Source organism: Pseudophryne corroboree, chromosome 1, assembly GCF_028390025.1.
Source record: "Pseudophryne corroboree isolate aPseCor3 chromosome 1, aPseCor3.hap2, whole genome shotgun sequence".
NCBI lineage: Eukaryota > Metazoa > Chordata > Amphibia > Anura > Myobatrachidae > Pseudophryne > Pseudophryne corroboree.
In genome coordinates this window covers 236189887-236215541 of record NC_086444.1, presented here as the reverse complement: position 1 = coordinate 236215541, position 25655 = coordinate 236189887, and the positions used below count along the sequence as shown (strand labels likewise).

Genomic DNA, 25655 nt, shown 5'->3' with positions numbered 1-25655 from the left:
CCACATCAAAGGTCTATTAACAGCCACTCAATGCATGCATGGCGATTTTGTGCCCTGTCCCAAACCTGCTCCCGAACTCGTGATATCATGCTGAAGAGGTGGCACTAGGAAGTATAGTACCTAAGGATGCTCCAGGTGGTTGTACAGGCTAGAGGGCTGGAGAGACCGAAGGCAAATGCAGGTGCCATAGGACAGGGACAATGCCACACCCAGGGCCCTGCACCCTGGATGGTGACACCGACCGCACAACTCTAGTTATGGCCCTGCTCCCACTTTAAAACCACCCCTTTCATGAAATAAATTTTGCTGCTAAATTAATGCTTGTTTTAGCTTCATATATAATCCTGAGATTGTGACTTTACCACTTCACAGTAAGGAAAACGCCCATTAGGATATCATGTGAAGTGCTTGTTGAAGGATGACCTGTGAGATTATATGATACCTTTATGGTTTGTATTACATTGCATTTACTGTATAATTAACATAACAATTAACATGGGACACACAAAAAGAGATCTTGGGATGGAAAAATGAATGACCAGCATCATATATTAACTTTATTTAAAAAAAAGAAGAAGAAAAAAAGGGAAAACATTTGAAAAACAGAAACTTTATTCAAGCCTGGATAAATCTACAACTGAGAACTATATGTTTATTAAGGCAAAGTCTAAAGGTATTGTTATGTATTTATTATTATTATATCCTATTAGTATGGTTAAAAAAATAACTAGGCCTTTTTCTCTGTCAAACTACTTTTTAAAATTCATAATTAAATAATTTTATAAAAATCACATTGGTACATATCACTCAGTTATCTTCTTATAAACTTGCCTAATATAAGCAGAACCCATTGTATGAACAGAAGTGACCATACAATCATGTTCAGATATTAATATTTTATTATACTATGTAGTAATAAAGTTTGTTTGAAGTGCATGAATAAAAAGTTAGTGAAACCGGAGAAACAATCTATATAGTAATGGTAGGTGCATTCACTGTGCATCTGAAAGAAATAAGAGAGTTTTCACTCTATTTGGCCTAAAACGTTGTGTTCAGGTTTCTAAGATTCTGACATCAGAACTCAGATAACACTGATTAGAACCATAGGGCTTTACAATAAAAGCTAAAATATTGACCATATGATGGCAAAAAAAGTCTTTTTTGGTTAATGTACTCCCTTCTAGCTACTTTCTGATGAAGTTGGAGGTGCCGTAGAGGAAGACCGTCTCCTTCTTGACACAGACCGTGATCGTTCCACGCTGTATGAAACATACTTGTCATAATTCTGTAACTGAGCTTCAACCAAGTCTCTTTGTTGCTGGCTGATTGACTGACTAATCAGTCCAGGGAGAGCTTGAATGCTACCAATTAATGTCTCTAGCTTTGTCTCTAAGACAACAATCCTCTTCTCAAAGTCTTCACTTCTTTCGTTTAAATCGGAGATCATGTCATACATGATGTTTTGTGTCTGGGAGGAAAAAGAAAAAAAGGTCAGAAATAATTTTGTTGCTTGTTTTGTCATTGTCATTGTATACAGTCGCCAATGGCAGTTTCTTCATATCATACACGGAGGAATTTTCACATTTCATACTATATTAAAACAAATATTATCATTAATGTTTTTAGTTAGCAGACAGTTGTATACATATAACAGATTGCAAATGGACACGTTTATCAGAACAGCAATAGAATATCATTAGTTTAGTTCTAATATCATCATTGTGGAGTACTATGTAATGCAAACAATGCTAAGCGCCTTGGGTCCTACTGGAGAAAGAGTGCTATATAAATAAAATTATTATACAGGTTGAGTATCCCTTATCCAAAATGCTTGGGACCAGAAGTATTTTGGATATCGTATTTTTCCGTATTTTGGAATAATTGCATACCATAATGAGATATCATGGCGATGGGACCCAGGTCTAAGCACAGAATGCATTTATGTTTCATATACACCTTATACACACAGCCTGAAGGTCATTTTAGCCAATATTTTTAATAACTTTGTGCATTAAACAAAGTGTGTCTACATTCACACAATTCATTTATGTTTCATATACACCTTGGCCCTCATTCCGAGTTGTTCGCTCGCAAGCTGCTTTTAGCAGCTTTGCACACGCTAAGCCGCCGCCTACTGGGAGTGAATCTTAGCTTATCAAAATTGCGAACGAAAGATTCGCAATATTGCGAAAAGACTTCTCTGTGCAGTTTCTGAGTAGCTCGAGATTTACTCTTCCAGTGCGATCAGTTCAGTGCTTGTCATTCCTGGTTTGACGTCACAAACACACCCAGCGTTCGCCCAGACACTCCTCCGTTTCTCCAGCCACTCCCGCGTTTTTCCCAGAAACTGTAGCGTTTTTTAAAACACTCCCATAAAACGGCCAGTTTCCGCCCAGAAACACCCACTTCCTGTCAATCACACTCCGATCTCCAGAACGAAGAAAAAACCTCGTAATGCCGTGAGTAAAATACCAATCTTCATAGCAAATTTACTTGGCGCAGTCACAGTGCGAACATTGCACATGCGCAAATAGCGGAAAATCGCTGCGATGCGAAGAAAATTACCGAGCGAACAACTTGGAATGACCACCCTTATACACACAGCCTGAAGGTCATTTAATACAATATTTTAATAACTTTGTGTATTAAAGAAAGTTTGTGTACATTGAGCCATCAGAAAACAAAGGTTTCACTATCTCACTAAAAAAAAAATCTGTATTTCGGAATATTCTGTTTTTCGGAATATTTGGATATGGGATACTCAACCTGTAATATAATATAATACAATAATTGTATAAATAGCTGTAGAAAATCCTAAATTTGCCATTCTTCACCTTATCTTTCCCTATGGTGCCTATTTGACAACATAGCTAACCCACTCCATAGAGTAACACAGATTATAAACTTCACAAGTGGTCATACACTATGGGGGTTATTCAGGTTTGTTAGCAAACAAAACCAAAATAGCAAGTGGGCAAAACCATGTGCACTGCAGGTGGGGTAGATTTAACATGTGCAGAGAGATTTAGATTTGGGTGGGTTATATTGTTTTTGTGCAGGGTAAATACTGGCTGCTTTATTTGTACAGTGCAATTTAGTTTGAACACACCCCACCCAAATCTAACTCTCTCTGCACAGGTACCCTAAAAAAATGTTACAGTAACATTGAAGCCAACATTTGCACTACACTGAGGGCCTAATTCACGTTTGTAAGCAAAGCAAATTATCAAGCAACTGGGCAAAACCATGGCCAGATGTAACATGTGCCGAGAGATTTATATATGGGTGGGTTAAATGTTTTTCTGGTCAGGGTAAATACTGGCTGATTTTGCATATACCCCACAAATTTTAGACAGCTTTATTTTTGCACTGCAATTTAGATTTCAGGTTGAACACACACCACCCAAATCTAAATCTCTCTGCAAATGTTACATCTGCCCCACCTGCAGTGCAACATGGTTTTGCCCAATTGCTTGATAATTTGCTTTGCTTACAAACCTGAAGAAGGCCCCAAGCGTGGGACTGTTTGTGCTGGAGCAGCCATGATAATAGGCACTGGACGAGACAACAGCATGTGTAGCAGCAAGCGTGGCCAGAGGGGGAGATCTGTACTCTGAGCAGTTTGTTCTGGTGTAACATTGCTGCCCCCTGACACCTCTCCTGGTTGTAGTTAGAGAAGAACTTGCAGCATGGCACAAAGATTTCTGGTAAATCAAACTTGTTTTGATATTATAGGATAACTACATAAAAAAGAGAGATTTTGGTTCTTTATACAGTACCTTGAATAGACTCATCATACTGGATAAAAATCCAGTGTTGATAATGTACAATGATAACTGTGTAAAATTACAATAACAAATATTTGGATAGGAGCCCGCTGGTGGCGCAAGCACTGTGCGGTTACCGTGATGAGTTGCCGCAATAGTCAAATGTCCATAGGAGAACGCTGCACGAGTCCAAAAACTTCTTATTAATGGTTCTCATATACATCCAAGTCCATAAGGTAACATATGAAAGAAAAAAACAAATGGTACAGAGAGGGTCAGTTTAAATTCCCAGAGTCAGTGGGTAATAAAGAGGTGACTTCTTCCAGGATTCCTTATACTGTGGTGGCTTTACGAGTGTGTTTCTATCTGTAAAGGTTCACCCTGGTGTTTGGGGAAAAAAGCAAGCTCCTCACATGTGTGCTTACTTCAAAGTATCCCAGAAAAACATATAAAGGTTTCTTATAGTCTCTGAACGTGCAGTGTCTTTCACCCGATACAGATGGTGTCTTAGATAATCTTGTGCACTCTTTATTAAAATTGATGCTTACATTTGTGCTTACTTTAAAAGACGCCGTTCTTCCCTATAACGGTTTCTTTTTCAGTTGGTCCTCATCCCGTCTTCATACACTTCCTGGCTTCGTATTAGGCTCGGTATTAAGCATAAACACGAAGGGACGTGTGAAGATTCATATAAATTTATTGTAAAATGACTTTGCTTGGGCAACGAGAGAACACTATACCACAGTGTCACAACAAGCCCTGCACCAGTATCTAGTATTTAGCAGCAGTGAATCAAACTGCGTTCGTGTTTATGCTTAATACCGAGCCTAATACGAAGCCAGGAAGTGTATGAAGACGGGATGAGGACCAACTGAAAAAGAAACCGTTATATGGAAGAACGGCGTCTTTTAAAGTAAGCACAAATGTGAGCATCAATTTTAATAAAGAGTGCACGAGATTATCTAAGACACCATCTGTATCGGGTGAAAGACACTGCACGTTCAGAGACTATAAAGAAACCTTTATATGTTTTTCTGGGATACTTTGAAGTAAGCACACATGTGAGGAGCTTGCTTTTTTCCCCAAACACCAGGGTGAACCTTTACAGATAGAAACACACTCGTAAAGCCACCACGGTATAAGGAATCCTGGAAGAAGTCACCTCTTTATTACCCACTGACTCTGGGAATTTAAACTGACCCTCTGTGTACCATTTGTTTTTTTCTTTCATATATTACCTTATGGACTTGGATGTATATGAGAACCATTAATAAGAAGTTTTTGGACTCGTCCAGCGTTCTCCTATGGACATTTGACTATTGCGGCAACTCATCACGGTAACCGCACAGTGCTTGCGCCACCAGCGGGCTCCTATCCAAATATTTGTTATTGTAATTCTCTTAGGTGTATGTGGTGACACACCAGGATAGGATCCCACTAAAGGCAGCAGCTAGAGTGCACAGGAATTTACCTTATATAAGTCGTAGCACTGTGTTAAATTAGACCTCCAACCCACGTGTGGTCTTCACTGACCTAGACACGCATATTGGAAAAGGAGAACATACAGTATTCTGGCTGCTGAGTGCAGTGCATGAAATATATCAGTGCATTTTGCACCCACTCATGTGTGAAATCTGCTGGCAGTTGAGAAACCATCAGCCCCTTTCTGCATATTATATAATCCTCATATTCTAAACAAAACATGTCTTTTTTCCAACAAAGTGAAACAATAAACGGGACGCACATTCTAGGATCTCTCTACTTCTGTAGTGCTGATATTCCTATGGCAACCATATTGTTGACTGAAAAGAAACAAGATGACGCTTTTGCTGTGTGTGTGGGAGAGCGAATTTAAATCTTTATAGTTCTGTTTGCCATGGTATTATATAGTTTTGTGCTGAGATTGTGGAGACACAAGGGCAAGTAACTCCTAGCATAGTTATTACCTTGGCTCTGCAGCAGTGCGTTCTCCTATGACACTCCCACAAGTCAGGGCAGTTACGTGTGATCACATTGTCACCATCAAGTTCCGATTTCACAGAAACTCAGATCCGGCCAAGTTGTGGAAATGCGATGCGTAAATCAGGCCCTCTATTTAAAACATCCACAACTCCTACTCACAGGCAATCGCACATAGGACCCAGAATGTGCCCAGTCACAAAGTAATGTTAGACACCATCTATGTGCACTTAGCAGTGATCCCCTTTCTTGTCATGCCCTAATATGGTCGTACGTAGATAAGAGAGGTGACGGATTTGGGGCAAATACATGGGTGATATGACGATATGGTGGGGACATGATAAGGGGGGAACTAGACATGTCCCTTGCATCAATTATGCCAACTCCCAATTAACTGTAAGCTCTCATGGGCAGGTCCCTCTTTACCTTTTGTCTCATGCCTGTACATCATCTACTGTACTTCATGTGTCCTTCTCCTCCTGATATATTTATCTTGCATGTATATGATTTACATGCACTTGAAAGTGCTTGCCCTGTATTGATGTTCATGTTAGAGTTTGCATGATTTCTAAAGCAGTCTGTCTGGCACTGTGCAATCTGTGACATCTACTTTGCAAGTAGACAATTACATTCACCGCCTGTGCCCACCTACTCTATATAAGGGGCTTGGTTCAGATGTGGTTGGATATTCCCCTTAGAGTGCAGCAGAAAGTGTCTGGTCTAAGTAGATGCCTCGTGAAAATGTGATTCAGAGCTGCATCCGAAGATGCAGGATCAGATCACTTGCGACACCACTGGCCGGCTGAGTGACCCATAAGGTCATGCAAACGGGCTGCCACAGCTCCTTCCATGAGGCCAGGAAATCTCTCTCAGAAGACAGGGACCCTGGTCTTGGCACTACCATAAAATGGAGGTGACACACCCCCATTTTGTGTGTAGTCCCCACCCCTCCCCACCTCCAAATGGCTGCGGACTGTTAAAATAGCTTTGGCCTTTCTGGCAGTGGTACCAATTAGTTTATGGGGCATCTATGGTCGCAAGTAACTTTAACAAACTGATGATCTATTTTATTGTGCTCCTTGGGCCTGGTTAAGATGTGGACGAAGTTGCTTTAGCTGTGCTTACATGGAGGCAGCAATGACAACACCTATATGTTAATGCAGCTGGAGGTGTCACATTTCCTGCTTGCATTAATGATCCGAGCTGCATCCCAAGATGCAGCATTGGATCAACTGCGACATCACTGGCAGGCTGCCCTCCGCTGCAAGTCGTAGCAACAAGCCAGGAATTCTGGCGGAGATCATGGCCTCATCCCTCCCCTGAAGCGGCAGTGACATGCCTCAGTTTTGAGAAATGGAAGCCATTGTTGCCCCCTCCCCACCACCAGACAGCAACAGACTGTCAATAACTGACAGTCTGACGCTGTACTGCGTCCGCCATCGCAGACCCGTACTGCACATGCAGAATCAGGCCTATAGTCATCAATTGCTATATAAGCCATTGAGGTACATAACATCTATTCCCTTTTATAGTTATCTTGTTTACTGTATGTCTTTAGCGTGTTTATTTTAAATGCATGAAGATGAAGAGTCATTGTGGACTGACATGCATTTATTTCACATATAAAATGGTAATTATATAAAATGTGTATAGTGTTTCATATAATGCAACCTTGATTATTCTAAAGTGTATATTAGTAGTGTATTATATACACAATAATAGTGGCCATTAGCAGAGCATATTTCCAAATAAAGTGTATATATCTACCCACTCTAATTATAATAAATATTTCAGTAACTGAAACTTCCCGTACGGATTTGGAAACAGGCGCTGGTAATCAGCTGTACACAGATAAGTCAGTCCCTGACACAACAGCATTCCACAATGGCAATCAGGAGCTTTGTACAGCAGCACAGCTGAGAATATTTCAAACGCAAATCACTCATAAGTTGGTTAGTTCAATTTATACACGGAAAACAAACTGCTTATAACAATTCAACATATAAAACAATTTAAATAGAGAGAAGGTGATGTCAGAGAGGAGTAATGGGGAACTGGTGTTGTCAGAAATATCACAATGATGGGTGTAGACCAGATTAAGTGAGTGCCGACTCACATGGAAGTGTGAGGAGGTCCATTGGGAAAGACCAAATGATGATGTGATGGTAAGTAGTTTAGAGGCAGAGGACTCTATGGGAATATTGATTGGGCTAATGAAGATAATGGAGGGAAGATCTAAAGAAGTGAGGAGCCAGGAAGCAAAGTTGTCAAGGAATTTGGAAGAATGACCAAGGGAGAAGAGGCGTATAGCATGAACCTCAAATGTAGAACATGTAAAGGACGGTTCTGAGGGTATGAGTTGGTAGGAGTAGCTGGAGGATAGAAGGACCCCAACACCACCACCATGGAGACTCCCAGGCTAGTGGATGTGAATGTGAGGCCCCCAGAAGAGAGAGCTGTCGGAGAAGTGGTGTCAGAGGGGGAAATCCAGATTTCAGTAATGGCTAGAAGATTGAGGGATTTAGTGATGAAAAGGTCACGGGTGAGGACCAGTTTATTACAGACAGATCTGGCATTCCAAAGGGCATAGGAGAGAGGGGCCTTGTTTGTGGGAGAGATGAGAATGAGATTATCAAGGTTCTGTAGCATTGAGGTGAGATTCATTTGGAGGGCAGAGATGTAGAGTGTAGTGATGGTTCCTATGCTAGGAAGGGAAACTGCAGGTGGAGGGGAGGGTGTTTAGTGTGAGGCGGAGGTGAGGTGACAGGGAAAGAGCAGGGCTTAGTGGTGGGGTAGTAGGACCATGGTGGGGGAGCAGTGAATGAAAGTGGAGGAGAGGAGAGAGAGAAGGGAGAGGGAAGCAGAGGGGTGGAGGGCAGACAGAGGAGGGAAGAGAAAGCAAGGAGTAGACTAGGAGGGTTAGGATAGAGGTGGGAAGATGGGAGCATAATAAAAAGTTAGGTAGAAATTGAGTGATGGGGTGAGTTGTAGAAAACATGGTCATGTTGCGGAAGTGGTAAATGAGGAGGGGGACTGGAAGTAAGAGTGGAGGCTGTATGGAGAGACAGTGCAGTAGATTTGTGGAAATGCAGCTGAAAGTACAGTGTTAGTAAATGCATATGCTCAACAGCAATATATATTTTTTTATATTTATTTATGCTGTGTACTGTGTTAATTTTTTATGTCTTGTATACGGTGCTGTGTACATACACCCTGTGGTGCCAAATAAATAAATAAATAAATAATGATATTAATGATGATAATTATTTAGGTACATCTTCGTGTACCTATTTATCAGCAGCTTCTATGACTAGTTGGCTATACACTGGTGTCAATCTCCGACAATTTATACCAAATAGCCGAATCTGTGAGACCACAATATAAGCCAGGGAATAATTAAAATCTATCTGCATTCAAATGTTTTCTACTAAAAAGTTAGCCAGTGACCACAATTGTCTAGTGACTGCTCAGTAGTGGGGCCACACTGTATACAGACATTCAACTTGATGCATATAGCTAGCTTTTTCCAATGTGGCCTTCTAAATGCATAACAAATAGGAACATATCTGGATGTTCAACAATCATGACAAATGCCAGTAAATCAATAAGTGTGGAATGGTTAGTACTCTGGGTCTAATTCATCTTTGTACACAAATAACACAAATACAATGGTTGTGGGTCAGTGCAGGCCCGTGTGTAGAACGCGTCTTGCAATATCTCTTGCAGCCCCTGTCAGCCACAGCATGCTTTTGGTGTGGGGGTAGGGAGTGCAGCACCCGGCACTGTTCTTCAAAATGGGGGCGTGTCACCCCAGTTTTGAAGACGTGATGGGTCCAGGGTCTGCATTGTTGGACACAGACTTACTAGACCCGGGTGTCCAAATCCGACGGCCAGCCTCCACAAACTTTAGCTTATGCTGGCTGACTAAAACCATCTCAATTCCCCATCCTGATCCAGGGCTGCGTCCTTAGATGCAGCACTCAGATCTTGCAAATGCAAAACAGGAGACGCCTCCTGCTGTAATTGAATTATAAATGCACGGAATTGCGCAGCCGCTTCCTGTACCAGTAACACACTATCCAATTATTTGATAACTGTCTGATTAGCCAATAATTGGGTAGTGTGCATGCAAGAGTGTTAGAGCATTTTTAACTGATAAATGATCAAAACGCTCCTGATCAGGTGATCGAAACAGAGTGTACTGCAAATGCTTTATCATTCCCGACCTACCGATCTCATTGCTTAGTGCAGAGGTTCCCAAATGCAGTCCTCAAGGCACCCTAACGGTCCAGGTTTTAAGTATATCCATGGCACGGCACAGATGATTAATTCAAATTGATTGAGGTACTAATTAAGTCACCTGTGGCCAAGCATGGATATACTTAAAACCTGAACCATTAGGGTGCCTTGAGGACCGCGTTTGGGAACCTCTGGCTTAGTGTGTAATGGGTGAGCACTGATCCTATAATTACTCAGTCAGACCAGACCATTTATCAGATCGGAACACAATATTGCCTAGTGCAGAGGTTCCCAAATTTGGTCCTCAAAGCACTCTAAGGGGATATCCAATTATCCCCAGTAAAACATCGTGTCCGAAAAACGGCCGTTTTTTGGACTTTTTTTCCGAAGTTTCACCGATTTTCTTTTACAGGCTATCCAGATGGATCGCCTGTAAAAAAAACAACCTTTTCCCGAAAACACAAAGGTTCAGTGAAACCTGTGTGTTTTCGTGTGAAACAGCCCCGTTTTCGGACGCGGCTTATCGGGGCTAATTAGCTAGCCCCTCGTGGGACAGTTAGCCCAGGTAAATTACCGGGGCTAATTGGATATCCCCCTTACAGTCCAGTTTTCAAGGATATCCATATCGGAGCACAGATAGTTAAAATAAATGAACTGATGTCCTAATTAAGTCACCTATGCTCAAGCATGGTTATTCTTAAACCGTTAGAGTACCATTAGAGTGTCTTGAAGACCGAGTTTGGGAACATCTGGCCTAGTGTATACCCGACTTATGTTACTCTCATAATTTATGGTTTATCTGCTGTATACTCTTGTATTATCATTGACTTGTAGTACTGTGTCCTTCTTTGTGATGTCCTCATATACCAGTGTGCTTACTCTTCACTGACAAGTTCAGATCTTGAATTAAATAACACTATGAGCCATGTGTAAGGATATATTCTACTGCTTTGCTACAGTACATATATTAATGTCACTAGTCTGTTATATGACTTGGAAAACTCTCATTAGAACAATATAGTAACTTATTAGGATTCTGTCGTTTATCATATCAAATATAGCTTTGCTAAAGTTAAACTGCAAAAAGGCAACATAAAGTATTTTCAAATTAGTTGACAAAATCATCTGACAACAGCAAGTCCACTCATAGAGCTTGTTAGTATGTTCTGACTTGTTAGCAGACATGAAAGGTCCCATACAGTATATCAGAGCCTTGTTTCCCCAACCGGACCGGCACCTCTAATTGGAACGGCGGGCATTGAAGATCGGCGATCTGTCAGGGAATTAGAGAAATTCTTGATTTTTCAAAATCTGATATGCCGATCCAAACGGATAACGGGTTCCAGATTTTTAAACATGTTTAATAGTCCCAATTTCCGGACCCAGCTGCCAGGGGATCGGGACATTGTAGCACTATATCTGTAACGTATGGGGGCCTTTAGCCTGCAACAGATGCTGACTTCATATAATTTTTTACAGGCAATCAGAATATAAATTGTTAACATTTAAAGAGATCATTATTCTAGTTGGTCAGCCCTAGTCAGCAAACTCTGATGCGAGCCAGTTCAACCTGACCATTTATCAAAGTAATTAATAAATGTTTCTGACATCACTGAGTAATCATATGCTGTACGTTTTCAGTTTAATATTGAGTTCTATTCTAGCTTTGTACTAACCTTTGCCAAATCCACCAAGGTGTTAGCTTGATCATTTAGCTTCCGTTGTTCCATTTTCACACTTCGTAACCTGAAAAGAGATTTTGTGATTAGCCGCTCTCCATATTGTAGCTTATGGGGGTTCAGATTTGCATGCACACCTCTTGCAAGAGCAGATCATATTAAATGAGAGATGCCTTTCGAAGTTTGATTGGTCAGTTTTGTTATGTATCTGTAAAATGAAGAGCATGCTTCTTAACACAGCAAAGAGCAGAGCAAGAAAATGTGATGTCCTCAGCTTCATCATGGTTCTAGCTGATTACGGAGTAAAAGAAAGAAACCGCTTTATTTTATGGAAGAGAGAAGCAGCATAGTATCATGATAAGCAGGCACAGGAAAAAGGTTTGAGCTATATAATGACTATCTTACAACGCAACTGTACACTCATTCCAGTGCCTGCCTGTGCTGATACAGTGTGAGCCCCTTTTTAGTCTGAGATGGATTGGGTTAAAAGGTGTTTTGATTCCTGATGAAAATACAGTGATAAGTGACAATCTCCACTGCAAAAAAGAGATCATTACCTTGACCAGCAGCTAAAACTATTTTCTATTTTGTCAAGGCAAATTTGTTGTTTTCAGGCAACAAGGAGAGTTATGTGCGATAAGGCAATACTGTTTTGTATTGGGCCAACACTAGAATAAGGAAAGTGATTCTTGGTAAGTAAAGCTGCCTACCCTAACTGTATTTACAATCTGTTACATATGCCATTTAAATTCTTTTATTTGAGTTCATACATCTGTTAGTTGCTATCAAGGGAAAGCAATTAGGGGTACATTTACTAAGTAGTGATAAGAGCGGAGAAGTGAGCCAGTGGAGAAGTTGCCCATGACAACCAATCAGCACTGAAGTAACATCTATAATTTGCATACTATAAAATGATACAGAGCTGCTGATTGGTTGATGGGGAAATTTCTCCACTGGCTCACTTCTCTGCTCTTATCACTGCTTAGTAAATGTACCCCTAAGTGAGGTGTTGAAGAAAGTAATGGATGCATGATTTTAATATTTAATGGTTTCTTCATTTTCTAGGCTCTTAAGTTCAACGTCATCATTTCACTAATTGTTTCTCTTCCACTTCCACATTGGAACTTCTGATCCGCTCAACCTCAGCCATTCTTGTAGGCATGGTATGTGCCATAAAACATAAGGAATTTGTAGAGAACTCTGACAGAGCAGGGATAGAACTTTGTAGCTCTCTGGGCAAATGTCGATTCACATCCCCAAATGTAATTAATGGTCTGGTGCCTTATTCTGACGAATAACTTGACTCTGCATATGACAGGCCTTCTATAGTTACTAGAACAAACTTCTAAACTATGATAATTTAGCTGCTATGGTCAAAATAAAAGGACCTGCAATCAATCATCCACTTTAGCATTTAAAAGTAATTTCTTCTTAGATTGTGTATATTTCAAGAAGATTTATCACGTAGGTGACCCGTTCTCTATAGCTAATTACACGCTATTCAAAAAAGCATCGAACACTCCTCCCTCATCATTTCTCAGAAGGGATTTGTGTCTCAGACTACTTAACATGCTAATCAAGATGGCTAGGATGCTAAACAGCTTGGCAAATATGCTAATTACAGCCACAGACACACCCATACCCACGTAAGTGTGCTATACCAACTGGGTGCTGGTAAGGGACTGAGATATGCAGTTGCCATACTGAGCAAGAATTATATTGGTTCCTCTCCAAGGTAACCCAGAACAGGGATGGAAGTTTTTTTTGAATAGCCTGTATTTAAAAAGGAAACTGATCACTTATGGAACAGGTATTTCTTAAATGCATATTCCCCGATTTATAATATCATTTGCAAAAACTGTTATTCATTTTCAGCAATCTTAAGGCTGAAAAGGAACATTTAAGAGTAACAACCTCTCTGCATGTTAACTTTGTTTTAGATTGCAGCAACATTATTTCAACAAAGTAAGCAAACTAGCGGGGTGATTCAGACCTGATCGCTGCGCTGCTTTGTTGTGCTGTGTTCAGATAGTCGCCGCCCAAGGGGAGTGTATATTTGCTGTGCAAGTGTGTGATCGCATGTGTACGCCGAGCTGTAGAAAAACCCCTCAGTCAGCGGACAGCTGCAAATCCGTTCACACCTCACTCCCCATTGAATGACTTTTCCAGTGTGTGTAGTGTGTGCGCAGCCCAGGACTTACTCCTACAGTGCGATGAGATTGGGTCCGGAGCTGACGTCACACCCCACCCCACCCCAAGAAAACGCTTGGGAACGCCTGCGTTTTCCCTGACACTCCAAGAAAACGGTCAGTTACCACCCCCAAATGGCCTCTTCCTGTCAATCAGCATGTGAATGGCTGATCAATTGAAATTTTCGCACCAGCATTGCGGTGCATACGCATGTGCAGTCTATCGCTGATCGCCCGCTGTGTGAAAATGCACCTCAGCAATCAGGTCTGAATCACCCACTAACACTCTTCATGGCGGCCTGTACATTTTTAGTCAGAAGGATGAAAGGTAATGTGACAGGTCGGGCTGCCATCTTTGCAAACTGACTTGACAAATGTTGACTGAAATCTGCAGCTCACATGTAGATAGGCTAGAAGTAACTGTAATCATTGGGCACCACAAAAATACCAGCTTTCATAAAAATAATCTGCAAATTATTATATTATTAATAAAGGGATATGGATTTAAGAAAATGTGGACTTTCCACTTAATGTCTAAATTTCACTTATCACAAATTACAATCATGACTTTCGGTTTAGTTTCCATGACAGCAATCATATCAATAACTCATATGTGACTGATAGGACAGTAGCCCATCTCAAGGAGCTAGTATCCTTCAAGCATTAAAGTTAATGATGTAAAGAGAAATAACCACTTCTTGGCATGCAGTTGTCAACAGTCTTCAGAGATCTGAAACAACAGCTGATACAGTGTAACTTACTTCCGAGCTCTGTTTTCATTTTGTTGAAAAACAAAAAACAAAAGGACAAAACAAAGGAAAACCTGTTTAAAATACACTGTGAAAAGATATACATGTTATGGGAAATACAGAAATGACACTGTTGGAGTCTATATTTTAGGAGCCTAATTTTACATTGAATTGTGACTTGACTGTTGATGATCTCGGAATATTCTTCTTAAACAATATTATTTATGTTTCCAAAACATCATTCTGCAGAACAATACACCAATGATCATTTAGCATAAAGCAACTTATTGTTAATACAGAGGGGATTGATATGAGATCCCGCCACACCATACCATACAGAGATGTGACAATATTTACAGAAAAATTGGAAGAACCTAGAAAATGCAGGTAATGCAGTGTTTTAATGGTCTAAATTTTATTTTTGAATAACAAAGTTGTAAGCAGATGTGATCCTGTTCACCCAATACATAATAACTAAAATAAAAATCAGGTCAAAATACCACTAGATATAAACAGAACGTTGTAAGTACTTAATAACCCTTTCACACATAACCCCCGGCTTTAACCTGGTTTGGACCACAGAAACTGGAGGCTTAAGCCGGGGGTTTCAGTACTTACCCCCTTTCACACATTAGTGATGGACAGGGGCCATGTCATTCACACTGGAACCAGATCTTCCAATGACCCAGGTCTTACGTATCACAGTGGACGCTTGGAGATGATGTCATCTCCAAGTGTTACTGTGACGGCCAATCAACTCAGTTAGGCATGACTCGGGTCATCGTTTCTCAAGTAATGCCTTTTAAACTGCGGGTCCATCCGACCCTGGTTGAGTCTGTTCACACATAGCCGAGAACAGGGTCGAGCCGCAATCCCTGGGAAGAAGGGCTATGTGTGAAAGGGGTATTAGCATGAATTCTAATGAGCTAGGCTGTAGTAGCCATGTACGCATAGGAAAGCACAGTCTTTGCGGAGCACAGTAAGATCGCACAAGTTACAATGGATTTATTCACAGCAAAGCATTAACTGTAAATATGACTGAATATTGCATAGAAAGAAAACTCTTATTTTCTAATTATAGCAATAAAAACATCAGAACAGAGGAAGTATTTTAGGAAATGGAAATGGATAGACTTTGGTTAAAAAAATAAAAAGGTTACATGTATTATTGAAGTTTAAGTGCATTTATGTTTAACTACAATTATCTAGAGCTCTGGTGTTTTGTGCTTGCTTATAGATTGGCTTGCAGATGGTAGTGACACATCCATACATATATGCTCTCATAATATTTATGGCTTTTATCTTTGTAAATTAGTAAATTGTGTAACTTCTATAGTAAGTATGTCAGTTTTTGTGTAACACAAGGAAACTAATCATACATGTCTACTATTACCCACTATATCTCTGCTGGGATATTTTAGTGCAAAATGTTTTACTACTGGATGTAGAGTTTTTCAATATTAAATTACTGCTATTAGTTTCATTAACAAAAAACATACTTACATACAAAATAGCCCACATTCAATACAATTCCATAGCGTATTAAGAGAGTATAGAAATTAAACAGATATTGTTTGTGCATGCTGTCACTGACTTAAATCAATGAAGAAATTGTTCTGTTACCAGTGATGTATGTTACTGCAGACTTCTTGTGTATTCTTTAGCCATCATGTTATAATAAACCATTAGAGCACAACATGTTAGACTACAACAGCCCTTGTACTCAATCATCTACAGTATTTTGAGAAACATTAGCATTGCAACTCTCAGCAAGAAAAGACTGACACTGTAGATAATATACTGTCCAGGATATAGGGCCTGATTCAGAGATGCAAGATATTACACATCTGCTGCAACTTTTCATGCAGCGGCTGTGCAATAATATGCTAATGCCGCAGGAGTGTCTTGTGTAAATAGACACCTCCTGCCGTCATCTCCGATCCACTGCTGCATTCGAGGACACAATATCAGATCAACTGCATGACCATCGGCCATCTGAGTAACCCATAGGTTACTCACAATAGCCACTGTGTTCAGACTGACATGGCCAGTGAAGCTGAGTCCATGGACGCAGCCAGTGGCCTTGGCACGCCCAGAAAACAGGGGTGACACTCCCCCATTTTCTGAAACGCTGGCAGTTGCAACCCCTTCCCCAAAAGGACGCAACATCTCAATTATACTGTGGCTTAGGGGTCATGAGCAGATTCATTGCATACATCTCTAAATTAGGCCCATATTTTAAATTCTGATGGACCCAGATATGTTTAGCTAAGAGACACAATCTACACCTGTCTTACTGAAGAGCATGTTCTGGATTAAGTTCTATCAGCTTTACCTGATCACACCTTCCTGTGGAGCAGTTAAAAGGCATGTGGAATGTTTGGTGCATACCATGACAGACACATGATCACGCTTCCTTGCCAATAGAATGTGTCCTAATTTTTTTATTTTCCATTGTATGTATAATAAAGAGAATGACAATTTGTGTAACAAAAAATATGAAAGTACTGTATACAGTTATCTATCTATTCAGAATGGGAACTGTACCTGACAATAAATGTTTGCCTGCTGCAAGTTAGAACCTTAATATTTTATTTACATATTCACAAATAAAAATATTACCTTTACTTATTGTGGCTTTGTTTCCCTGTATTTCTCGTATTATACAATTTTAGATACTACATGCTCTTTAATTGCAAATAGATCAATATTCTCCAGAAACAATGATATGCATGTGACTTATATGACTGATATCTAGCAGAAACAAAATACAGTGCACGCAATGAAAAGTGAAACATAGTACTTACTGATGGATAGCTTGCAAGAATTTGCGCTGATGTTTTCTCACTTTTGCGTGGTCTATCTTTTTGACCAGTTTTGTGTTTTTATATATTAACCATGTTTCCCTGAGAACATTAGCTGCTGCATTTTTCACCTGTGAAGAGAACAAACACAACACTAGTAAAACTTATTCCACTTTAGCAACTCTCGAAAGTTTTCTACGAGTGACAGCATGTACTGTATAGGGTCAACGTCAAGATATAAAACCTAAAACATCAAATGAAGGCATTTTCCCTATGTTTTATTACTTTACTTTTTAGCTATGCACTGTGTGAATGGTTTTGTCAATTTTTAGACAAACTGATCTGGCACTGCTGGGTTCAAAAGGCCCAATCAAGGCCCACCAGGGTATTCTGAATTTTACTGAACATATATGTATCTGTGATATCATCAACTGATCACACTGCTTGAATCCTATGAAAGTCAATAGTTCCCATTTTCATGAGACAATTGCAATTTGTGGATGCCGCAAGAGGCATATGCAACAGGAAAGAAAAATGGCTTTTTGTGAAATATGTCTTGAATTGGGTGAACAGGGCAGATCGGAAGCTTTCCCTAATTTGTCTAGATTTTTCAATACGGTATGTGTTATAGTGGGCCCATGTGATACACGCATGTGGCCAAATGAGACATGGATCCCATTGGTCTGCAATCAGTCTACATGATTGGAATTGTGTAAGTGTGATCATCAGTTGTCTAATTTAATTACATTTCTTGTTCTATCTACTCAGATAAACCCTGGGTAAAATTCCACCCAAATGCCACAATTTACATGAAAGAGGCCTGATTCTTTGAACTTATTGGAAAGACTTTGGTGAGATGTGTCATGAGTGATAAGCACCTTCCACTGGTGTGTGCAATGCAGAGGTGGAGCACATGGGTGTTTTCAGTGGCCAAGCACTGAGAACACTTGGAACAGCATGGAGAACCTCAAAGGTGACATAGCCAAGCCCTGAGTATCTCAAATAATAGGATTTTAATTACCTACCGGTAAATCCTTTTCTCGTAGTCCGTAGAGGATACTGGGGTTCACATTAGTACCATGGGGTATAGACGGGTCTACTAGGAGCCTTGGGCACTTTAAAAAATAATAGTGTGCACTGGCTCTATGCCCCTCCTACCAGACTCAGTCTAGAAACTGTGCACGAGGCGACGGACATATCCTGAGGAAGAATGTAACAAAACAGTGGTGAGATTACGAACCAGCACACACAAACAAGAGGAAAGCCATGCTAACCAAACTGGAACAGGAACAGCAACAGCTGAACCAACAACAATACTCAACGAAGGAACAGTGCAGGAAACACGAAGCGCTGGGCGGGCGACCAGTATCCTCTACGGACTGAGTAAAGGATTTACCGGTAGGTAATTAAAATCCTATTTTCTTTTATGTCCAAGAGGATACTGGGGTCCACATTAGTACCATGGGGATGTACCAAAGCTCCCAAACCGGGTGGCAGAGTGCTGAGGTTCCTGCAGAACTGGGAGTGACCAAATTGAAGGTACTCAGAGGCCAAAGTATCGAACTTGTAGAACTTAGCAAACGTGTTCAAACCCGACCGAGTAGCTACTCGGCAAAGCTGTAAAGCCGAGACACCCCGGGCAGGAAGAACCCACCGACCTAGTAGAGTAGGCCTGTACTTTAGGAACCAGCAGTCCTGCCGGTGAATAAGCCTGCTGGATAGTAAGCCTGATCCAGCGAGCAACAGACTGCTTTGAAGCAGGACACCCAATTTTCTTGGGATCATAGAGAACAAATAGCGAGTCTGTGACGAGCTGTCTGCTTCGCATAGATCTTCAAAGCCCTCACCACATCCAAGGACTTTGAGGTAGCAGAGGTGTCCGTAAGCACCGGAACCACAATAGGTTGGTTGATATGAAATGCAGACACCACCTTAGGAAGAAATTGCTGACGAGTTCTGAGTTCAGCTCTATCTTCATGAAAAATCAACTAGGGGCTGAGACAGTGCCCCCAGTTCCGACACACGCCTTGCGGAAGCTAAGGCCAACAGTGTAACGGTCTTCTACGCAAGAAACTTTACGTCAACCTCCTGTAAAGGCTTGAACCATTCCGACTGTAGAAACTGCAACACCACGTTCAGATCCCAAGGTGCTGTGGGAGGCACAAAGGGCGGTTGGATGTGCAGAATCCCCTTCAAGAACGTCTAAACCTCAGGGAGGGAAGCCAATTGTTTCTGGAAGAAAATGGATAAGGATGAAATCTGGACTTTCAAAGAGCCAAAACGTAGGCCCACATCCACACCTGACTGAAGAAAATGGAGGAAACGGACCAGTTGAAATTCTACAGTAGGAAATTTCCTGTTTCACACCACGAGACGTATTTTTTCCAAATACAGTGGTAGTGTTTAGACGTTACCCTTACCTGGCTTGGATCAGGGTTGGAATAACTCTGTCCGGGATCCCCTTCCGGGCTAGAATTTGACGCTCAACCTCCATGCCGTCAAACTTAGCCAAGTTAAGTCTTGATAGATGAACGGGCCCTGTTGGAGAAGATCCTCGCAAAGAGGCAGAGGCCACAGGACCTCTAGGAGCATCTTCAGTAGATCCGCGAACCAACCAAAAAGTGAGTATTCCTCAACTGCGCACTGCTACACATGAAAAAATAGAACAATATATGTTATGCAGATTATCTCTTACAATAACAATGGTGTTATATATATGCAATGGGATAAATTATACCTAACGGATCTTCTTTACAGTCTCTGAAATAAAGTCCTTTGGTCCTCTAATGGTGATGTGTTCTTTGAATCTCCGTACGTCCCGTGGGGTTACCAGAGCATCCACCGTCACTGCTTGTGTGTCCCTCGACCTGTAACAATATCGCTTGAGCTTCTTTTTGAGACTAGAGGCCATCATGTCGATCTGTGGAGTCCCCCACCGACATGTCAAGGACTCGAACACCTGCAGGTGAAGTCCCCACTCTCCTGGGTGGAGGTCGCGTCTGCTGAGGAAGTCCGCTTCCCAGTTGTATACTCCCGGAATGAAGATTGCCGACAGCGCCACCGAGGAGAATCCTTGTTACTTCTGACATTGCTGCTCTGCTCTTAGTTCCGCCCTGTCGGTTTATGTACGTTACTGCCGTCACATTGTCCGACTGAACTTCAATGGCGTGATCTTGAAGAAGATGTGATGCCTGTAGAAGGGCATTGTATATGACCCTTAGCTCCAGAACGTTGATCGGAAGGAAGGTTTCCTGATTTGACCATTTTCCTTGGAACTGTTCCCTCTGGGTGACTGCACCCCAACCTCTGAGGCTTGCGTCTGTGGTTAGCAGAATCCAATTTTGAATCCCGAAGCCACCACTATAGAGAAATCCTGGCTTTTGGCGACAGACATATCCTCTGGTGCATGTGGAGATGCGATCCGGACCATTTGTCCAACAGATCAAACTGAAAGGGCCTTGCATGAAACCTTCCATACTGCAGAGCCTCGTAAGTGGCTACCATCTTCCCCAGAAGGTGAATGCAGAGATGCACCGATATCCATGTTGGATTTAGAACATCACGCACCATTGATTGGATTACCAAAGCCTTTTCCAATGGAAGGAATACCTTCCGTTCCTCCGTATCCAGTATCATCCCCAGGAACGGTAGCCTCCATGTTGGTTCCAGGTGGGATTTTGGCAGGTTCAGAATCCACCCGTGATCCTGGAGTAGTCGGGTTAAGAGGGCAATGCTGTCCAACAACCTCTCCCTGGATGGTGCTTTTATCAGCAGGTCGTCCAGGTACGGTATTATGTTCACTCCCTGCTTGCGGAGGAGAAACATCATCTTTGCCATTACCTTGCTGAATACCCTCGGTGCCATGGAGAGGCCAAATGGCAGGGCCTGGAACTGGTAGTGACAGTCCTGGAGTGCAAACCGTAGATAAGCCTGATGAGGCAGCCAAATTGGAATATGAGGTACGCATCCTTGATGTCCAGAGACACCAGAAATTCCACCTCCTCCAGACCTGAGATCACCGCTTTCAGAGACTCCATCTTGAACTTGAACACCCTTAAGTACGAGTTCAGTGACTTTAGGTTTAAAATGGGCCTTACCGGACCATCCGGTTTCCGTACCACAAACAGGTTGGAGTAATAACCCTTGTTTTGTAGGTGAAGTGGAACTGGGACAATGACCTGAGTTTGTACCAGTTTCTGAATTGCTGTCTGCAAAGTCATAACTGCTTCCGGAGAAGCTGGTAAGCCTAATTTGAAGAATCTGTGAGGTGGGAGTTCCTGAAACTCCAGTCTGTATCCCTGGGCGTTAAGGTCTTTGACCTAGGAAACTTGGCATGATGTTGCCCAAACGTGACTGAAATAATATAGCCTGGCACCCACCCACCTGTCTTCCAGGCAGTGTGGACCACCGTCATGCTGAAGGCTTTGAGGAAGCAGATCCGGAGGTCTGTTCCTGAGAACCTGCAGCTGCTGGTTTTCTGGATTTACCTTTATTGCCTTTGAAGGCTGTAGAAGAACCTTTTGTTTTGCCTTTAAACTTCGCTGTCCAAAAGGACTGCAGAGTTGGAGCCGAGTAGGTTTTCCTAGCTGGGGGCGCTGCAGAAGGAAGGTATGTAGACTTACCCGCCATAGCCTTAGATATCCACATATCCAGTTCATCTCCAAAAAGGGCCACGTCTGTGAATGGTAGGCTTTCCATGCCTTTTCTGGCATCTGCATCCGCAGTCTACTGGTGCAGCCACAAGCCCCTGCATGCTGACACTGCCATGGCAGTGGAGCGTGCGTTGAGAAAAAACAATTTCCTTTATGGCCTCCACTATAAAGTTAGCAGAGTCCTGAATATGCTGTAGGAGTAAAATGATCTCCCCCCTGGGCAAGGAATCTAATTCATCAATTAGGTTACCTGACCATTTAGCAATGGCCCTAATGATCCATGCATAAGCAATAGTGGGTCTCTGGGCCACACCAGCAGCAGTATATAAAGATTTGAGAATGGTCTCAATCTTGCGGTCAGGCGTGTCCTTTAAGGATGCTGCCCCAGGGACAGGTAACACTATCTTACGCGACAACCTAGATACTGATTCGTCCACAATCGGCGGGTTTTCTCATTTCTTTCTATCCTCCAGAGGAAAGGGAAAGGATGTAATTAACCTTTTAGGGATCTGAAACTTTTTGTCAGGATTAGCCCACCTTGTCAGGAATGTGCAGGACATTTCTGATTGCTTCTATCAGGGCCTGTATTCCTTGTGACAGGACAGCATCCCCCCCACTCGCATCCACTTCACCCTCCTCTGGGTCTGATGCATCGTCATCAGTATCAGCCTGCATGAGCTGGGACAGAGTACGCTTTTGTGGGCAAATGGCAGGGGTCTCAGACATTGGTATGTGAACTGAATCTCTATTCATCAGGTCATCCATAGACTGTCTTATATATTGCGTCTCTTTTTCAGTGTGGGCTAATGTAGTAGAAAATTAGATATCATCCCCTTTATGGAATCTAACCATGGAGGTTCTGACCCACTAGCCTGAGAATGTGTACTGTTCTGGGTACACGGTAGCGAGTCCCTGGGGGAGGACAGACACTCTGCTGTGCAGTACACACAGTCCCTGGACATGGTAATGCGAAGGGACCCACACACACCCACACACAGAAGGGGAAACACAGTATAACCTACACAGAGCCCGCATGGAGACAGAGAAATAGTAGCCAGCCACACCGTTACTCTGTAGCTGAGTAAAAACACAGCTGGGTCGCCACACTAAATCCCTTCAAAGGACTTAGTATACTACCACCTCCTCCCACTTACTTTGACCACCTGGTACCGTGCCAGTATGAGCTGCAGAGGCAAAATGGCGCTGGTGAGCTGCTGGATCTGCTCATAGTTAAACCCTGCCTCCGTAATGGCGCTCAGCTTCCCGGTCTTTTTTATACTGGCCTGAGGTTTAGAGTGCTTAATCCGAGGGTTAAAACCCTGTGTAAGCTGGATAGCCAGTGTGGGTATCAGCGCGCACCTCACAGCAGGACACACGTAGCCACATGTCATCCTGAGCCCCCGGAGCGCTGCCTGCATGTCAGCGCTGCGCTCCAACCCTCATGCCGCCATTTCCGCCAGCGACCTGCTAACCGGGACGCCGGCGCTGTACTAACCACTCTTCTATCTTCGGCTCTGGTAGGGGTGGCAACGTGCTGTGGGAGGGTACGCTCACCATGGCGGGGCTTGCGGATGACTCCCTCAGTCAGCGGAGAAACGGGACCATTAACTCTTTAGGAAGTTGGGCCGTTCTCCCCCCTAAGTCCCACGAAGCAGGCATGCTGGTGCCATCCAGCAATGCCTGTAAAACAACAAACCGAGAATAAATGTAGAAAACTCTTCAGGAGCTTCCCTAAGCGTGACCGGCTCCTCTGGGCACATTTCTAAACTGAGTCTGGTAGGAGGAGCATAGAGGGAGGAGCCAGTGCACACTATTGATTTCTTAAAGTGCCCAGAGCTCCTAGTGGATCCGTCTATACCCCATGGTACTAATGTGGACCCCAGTATGCTCTAGGACGTAAGAGAAAACATAATACAGGTGTGTAGAGGTATGCATGTACTGACAGAAGCGTGCTTACTGTGTCCATGAGAAACTTTTTGTGACATCATCGGATTACCATCACTCAGGGCACTGGCTCTGAATAATCACATTACATCAATGTCACAAGTACTCATGCTCACACCAACAGCTGTCTAAAGCATTTATGACATGGGAAAGGGGTGGGGTATGGTTCTGAAGTTACTTTTTCTCATAGATGGTAAAACCTGAACATTGCAATTAGACAGTCACTCAAGCTGTGCTATTAATGTTTTGTGGAACTGCATGATATGTATATTCTCAGGCTATGTGAACAGATTAGATAAAGTCTTCTGCTAGCCACTACATACTATTGAGAAATGTCACATGGAAACAAAGTACATATACGCAACCATAAAAATGTTTCAACCATAGAGAAACATAAGCCTTATTTTCACATGGTATAAAAAAAAAAAAGTGTGTTATCTGATTATTTACAACACATACAGAACTGTGCAAACGTTTTAGGCAGGTGTGGAAAAAATTAGGCAAAGTAAGAATGCTTTCAAAAATAGACATGTTAAAAGTTTATTGTTATCAATACAAAATGCAAAGTGAATGAACAGAAGGGAAATCTAAATCAAATCCATATTTGGTGTACTGACTATCCTTGGTCTTCAAAACAGCATCAGTTCTTTTAGGTACACTTGCGCACACAGTTTTTGAAGGAACTCAGCAGGGAGGTTGTTCCAAACGGGATCCGGATTGAAAGTCGACAGTAACTAGGTCGACAATGTCTAGGTCGACCACTATTGGTCGACAGTAACTAGGTCGACAGGGTCTTTAGGTCGACATGTTCTAGGTCGACAGGTCAAAAGGTCGACATGAGTTTTTCACAATTTTTTCTTTTTTTGAACCTTTTCATACTTAACGATCCACGTGGACTACGATTGGAACGGTAATCTGTGCCGAGCGAAGCGGTAGCGGAGCGAAGGCACCATGCCCGAAGCATGGCGAGCGAAGCGAGCCATGCGAGGGGACGCGGTGCACTAATTGGGGTTCCCGGTCACTCTACGAAGAAAACGACACCAAAATAACATTAAAAACTCATGTCGACCTTTTGACCTGTCGACCTAGAACATGTCGACCTAGACTCCCTGTCGACCTAGTTACTGTCGACCAATAGTGGTCGACCTAGACATTGTCGACCTAGTTACTGTCGACTTTCAATACCACACCCGTTCCAAACATATTGGAGAACTAACCACAGATCTTCTGTGGATGAAGACTTGCTCAATGCTTCTGTCTCTTCATGTAATCCCAGACAGATCCAAGATTTTGAGATCAGGGCTCTGTGGGGGCCATATCATCACTTTCAGGACTACCATTTATTTTATTAAAATTTCAGAGCAAGAAAACTTTGCTAAATTCCTAAAATGCTGTGTAAAAATAGAGCTGACTGATATGTGTACACAGCATGTACTGTATAATCATGAAGTATTTTCACTGCCAGCAAAAACAAAATGTATATGTACACATTGCATACAGTGCTATATGGTGTGTTCAAAAAGTGCAATTTGCACCAACTCTAAATCAGGGCCATCCTTAGTACGCAGCCTATCCCGTGTGCGGGTTACATACTATTTACCGGCGGACGGGATACCGGCTGTCAAGATCCCGACAGTGGCATCCTGCCCCCCAGAATGACGGCAGTGGGGTGA

At 42.2% G+C, this 25655-nt stretch overlaps 1 protein-coding gene across 2 annotated transcripts in view; it reads right to left on the bottom strand.

The window, feature by feature from the left end:
* Window positions 1–535: 535 nt before the first annotated feature.
* KCNN2 (potassium calcium-activated channel subfamily N member 2) overlaps window positions 536–25655 on the bottom strand; it is a 215058-nt gene continuing 189938 nt past the window's right edge. Inside the window, exons 6-8 of one of the 2 annotated variants that reach the window (XM_063964143.1) lie at window positions 17390–17517; window positions 11642–11711; window positions 536–1468 (exon numbers count right to left, since the gene is read on the bottom strand). In XM_063964143.1, coding sequence (XP_063820213.1) covers window positions 1181–1468; window positions 11642–11711; window positions 17390–17517 — 486 coding nt within the window. In that variant the 3' untranslated portion in view covers window positions 536–1180. Of the gene's footprint in view, window positions 1469–11124; window positions 11239–11641; window positions 11712–17389; window positions 17518–25655 lie in introns of those variants that run through there. The other variant, XM_063964144.1, reaches the window with a different exon arrangement.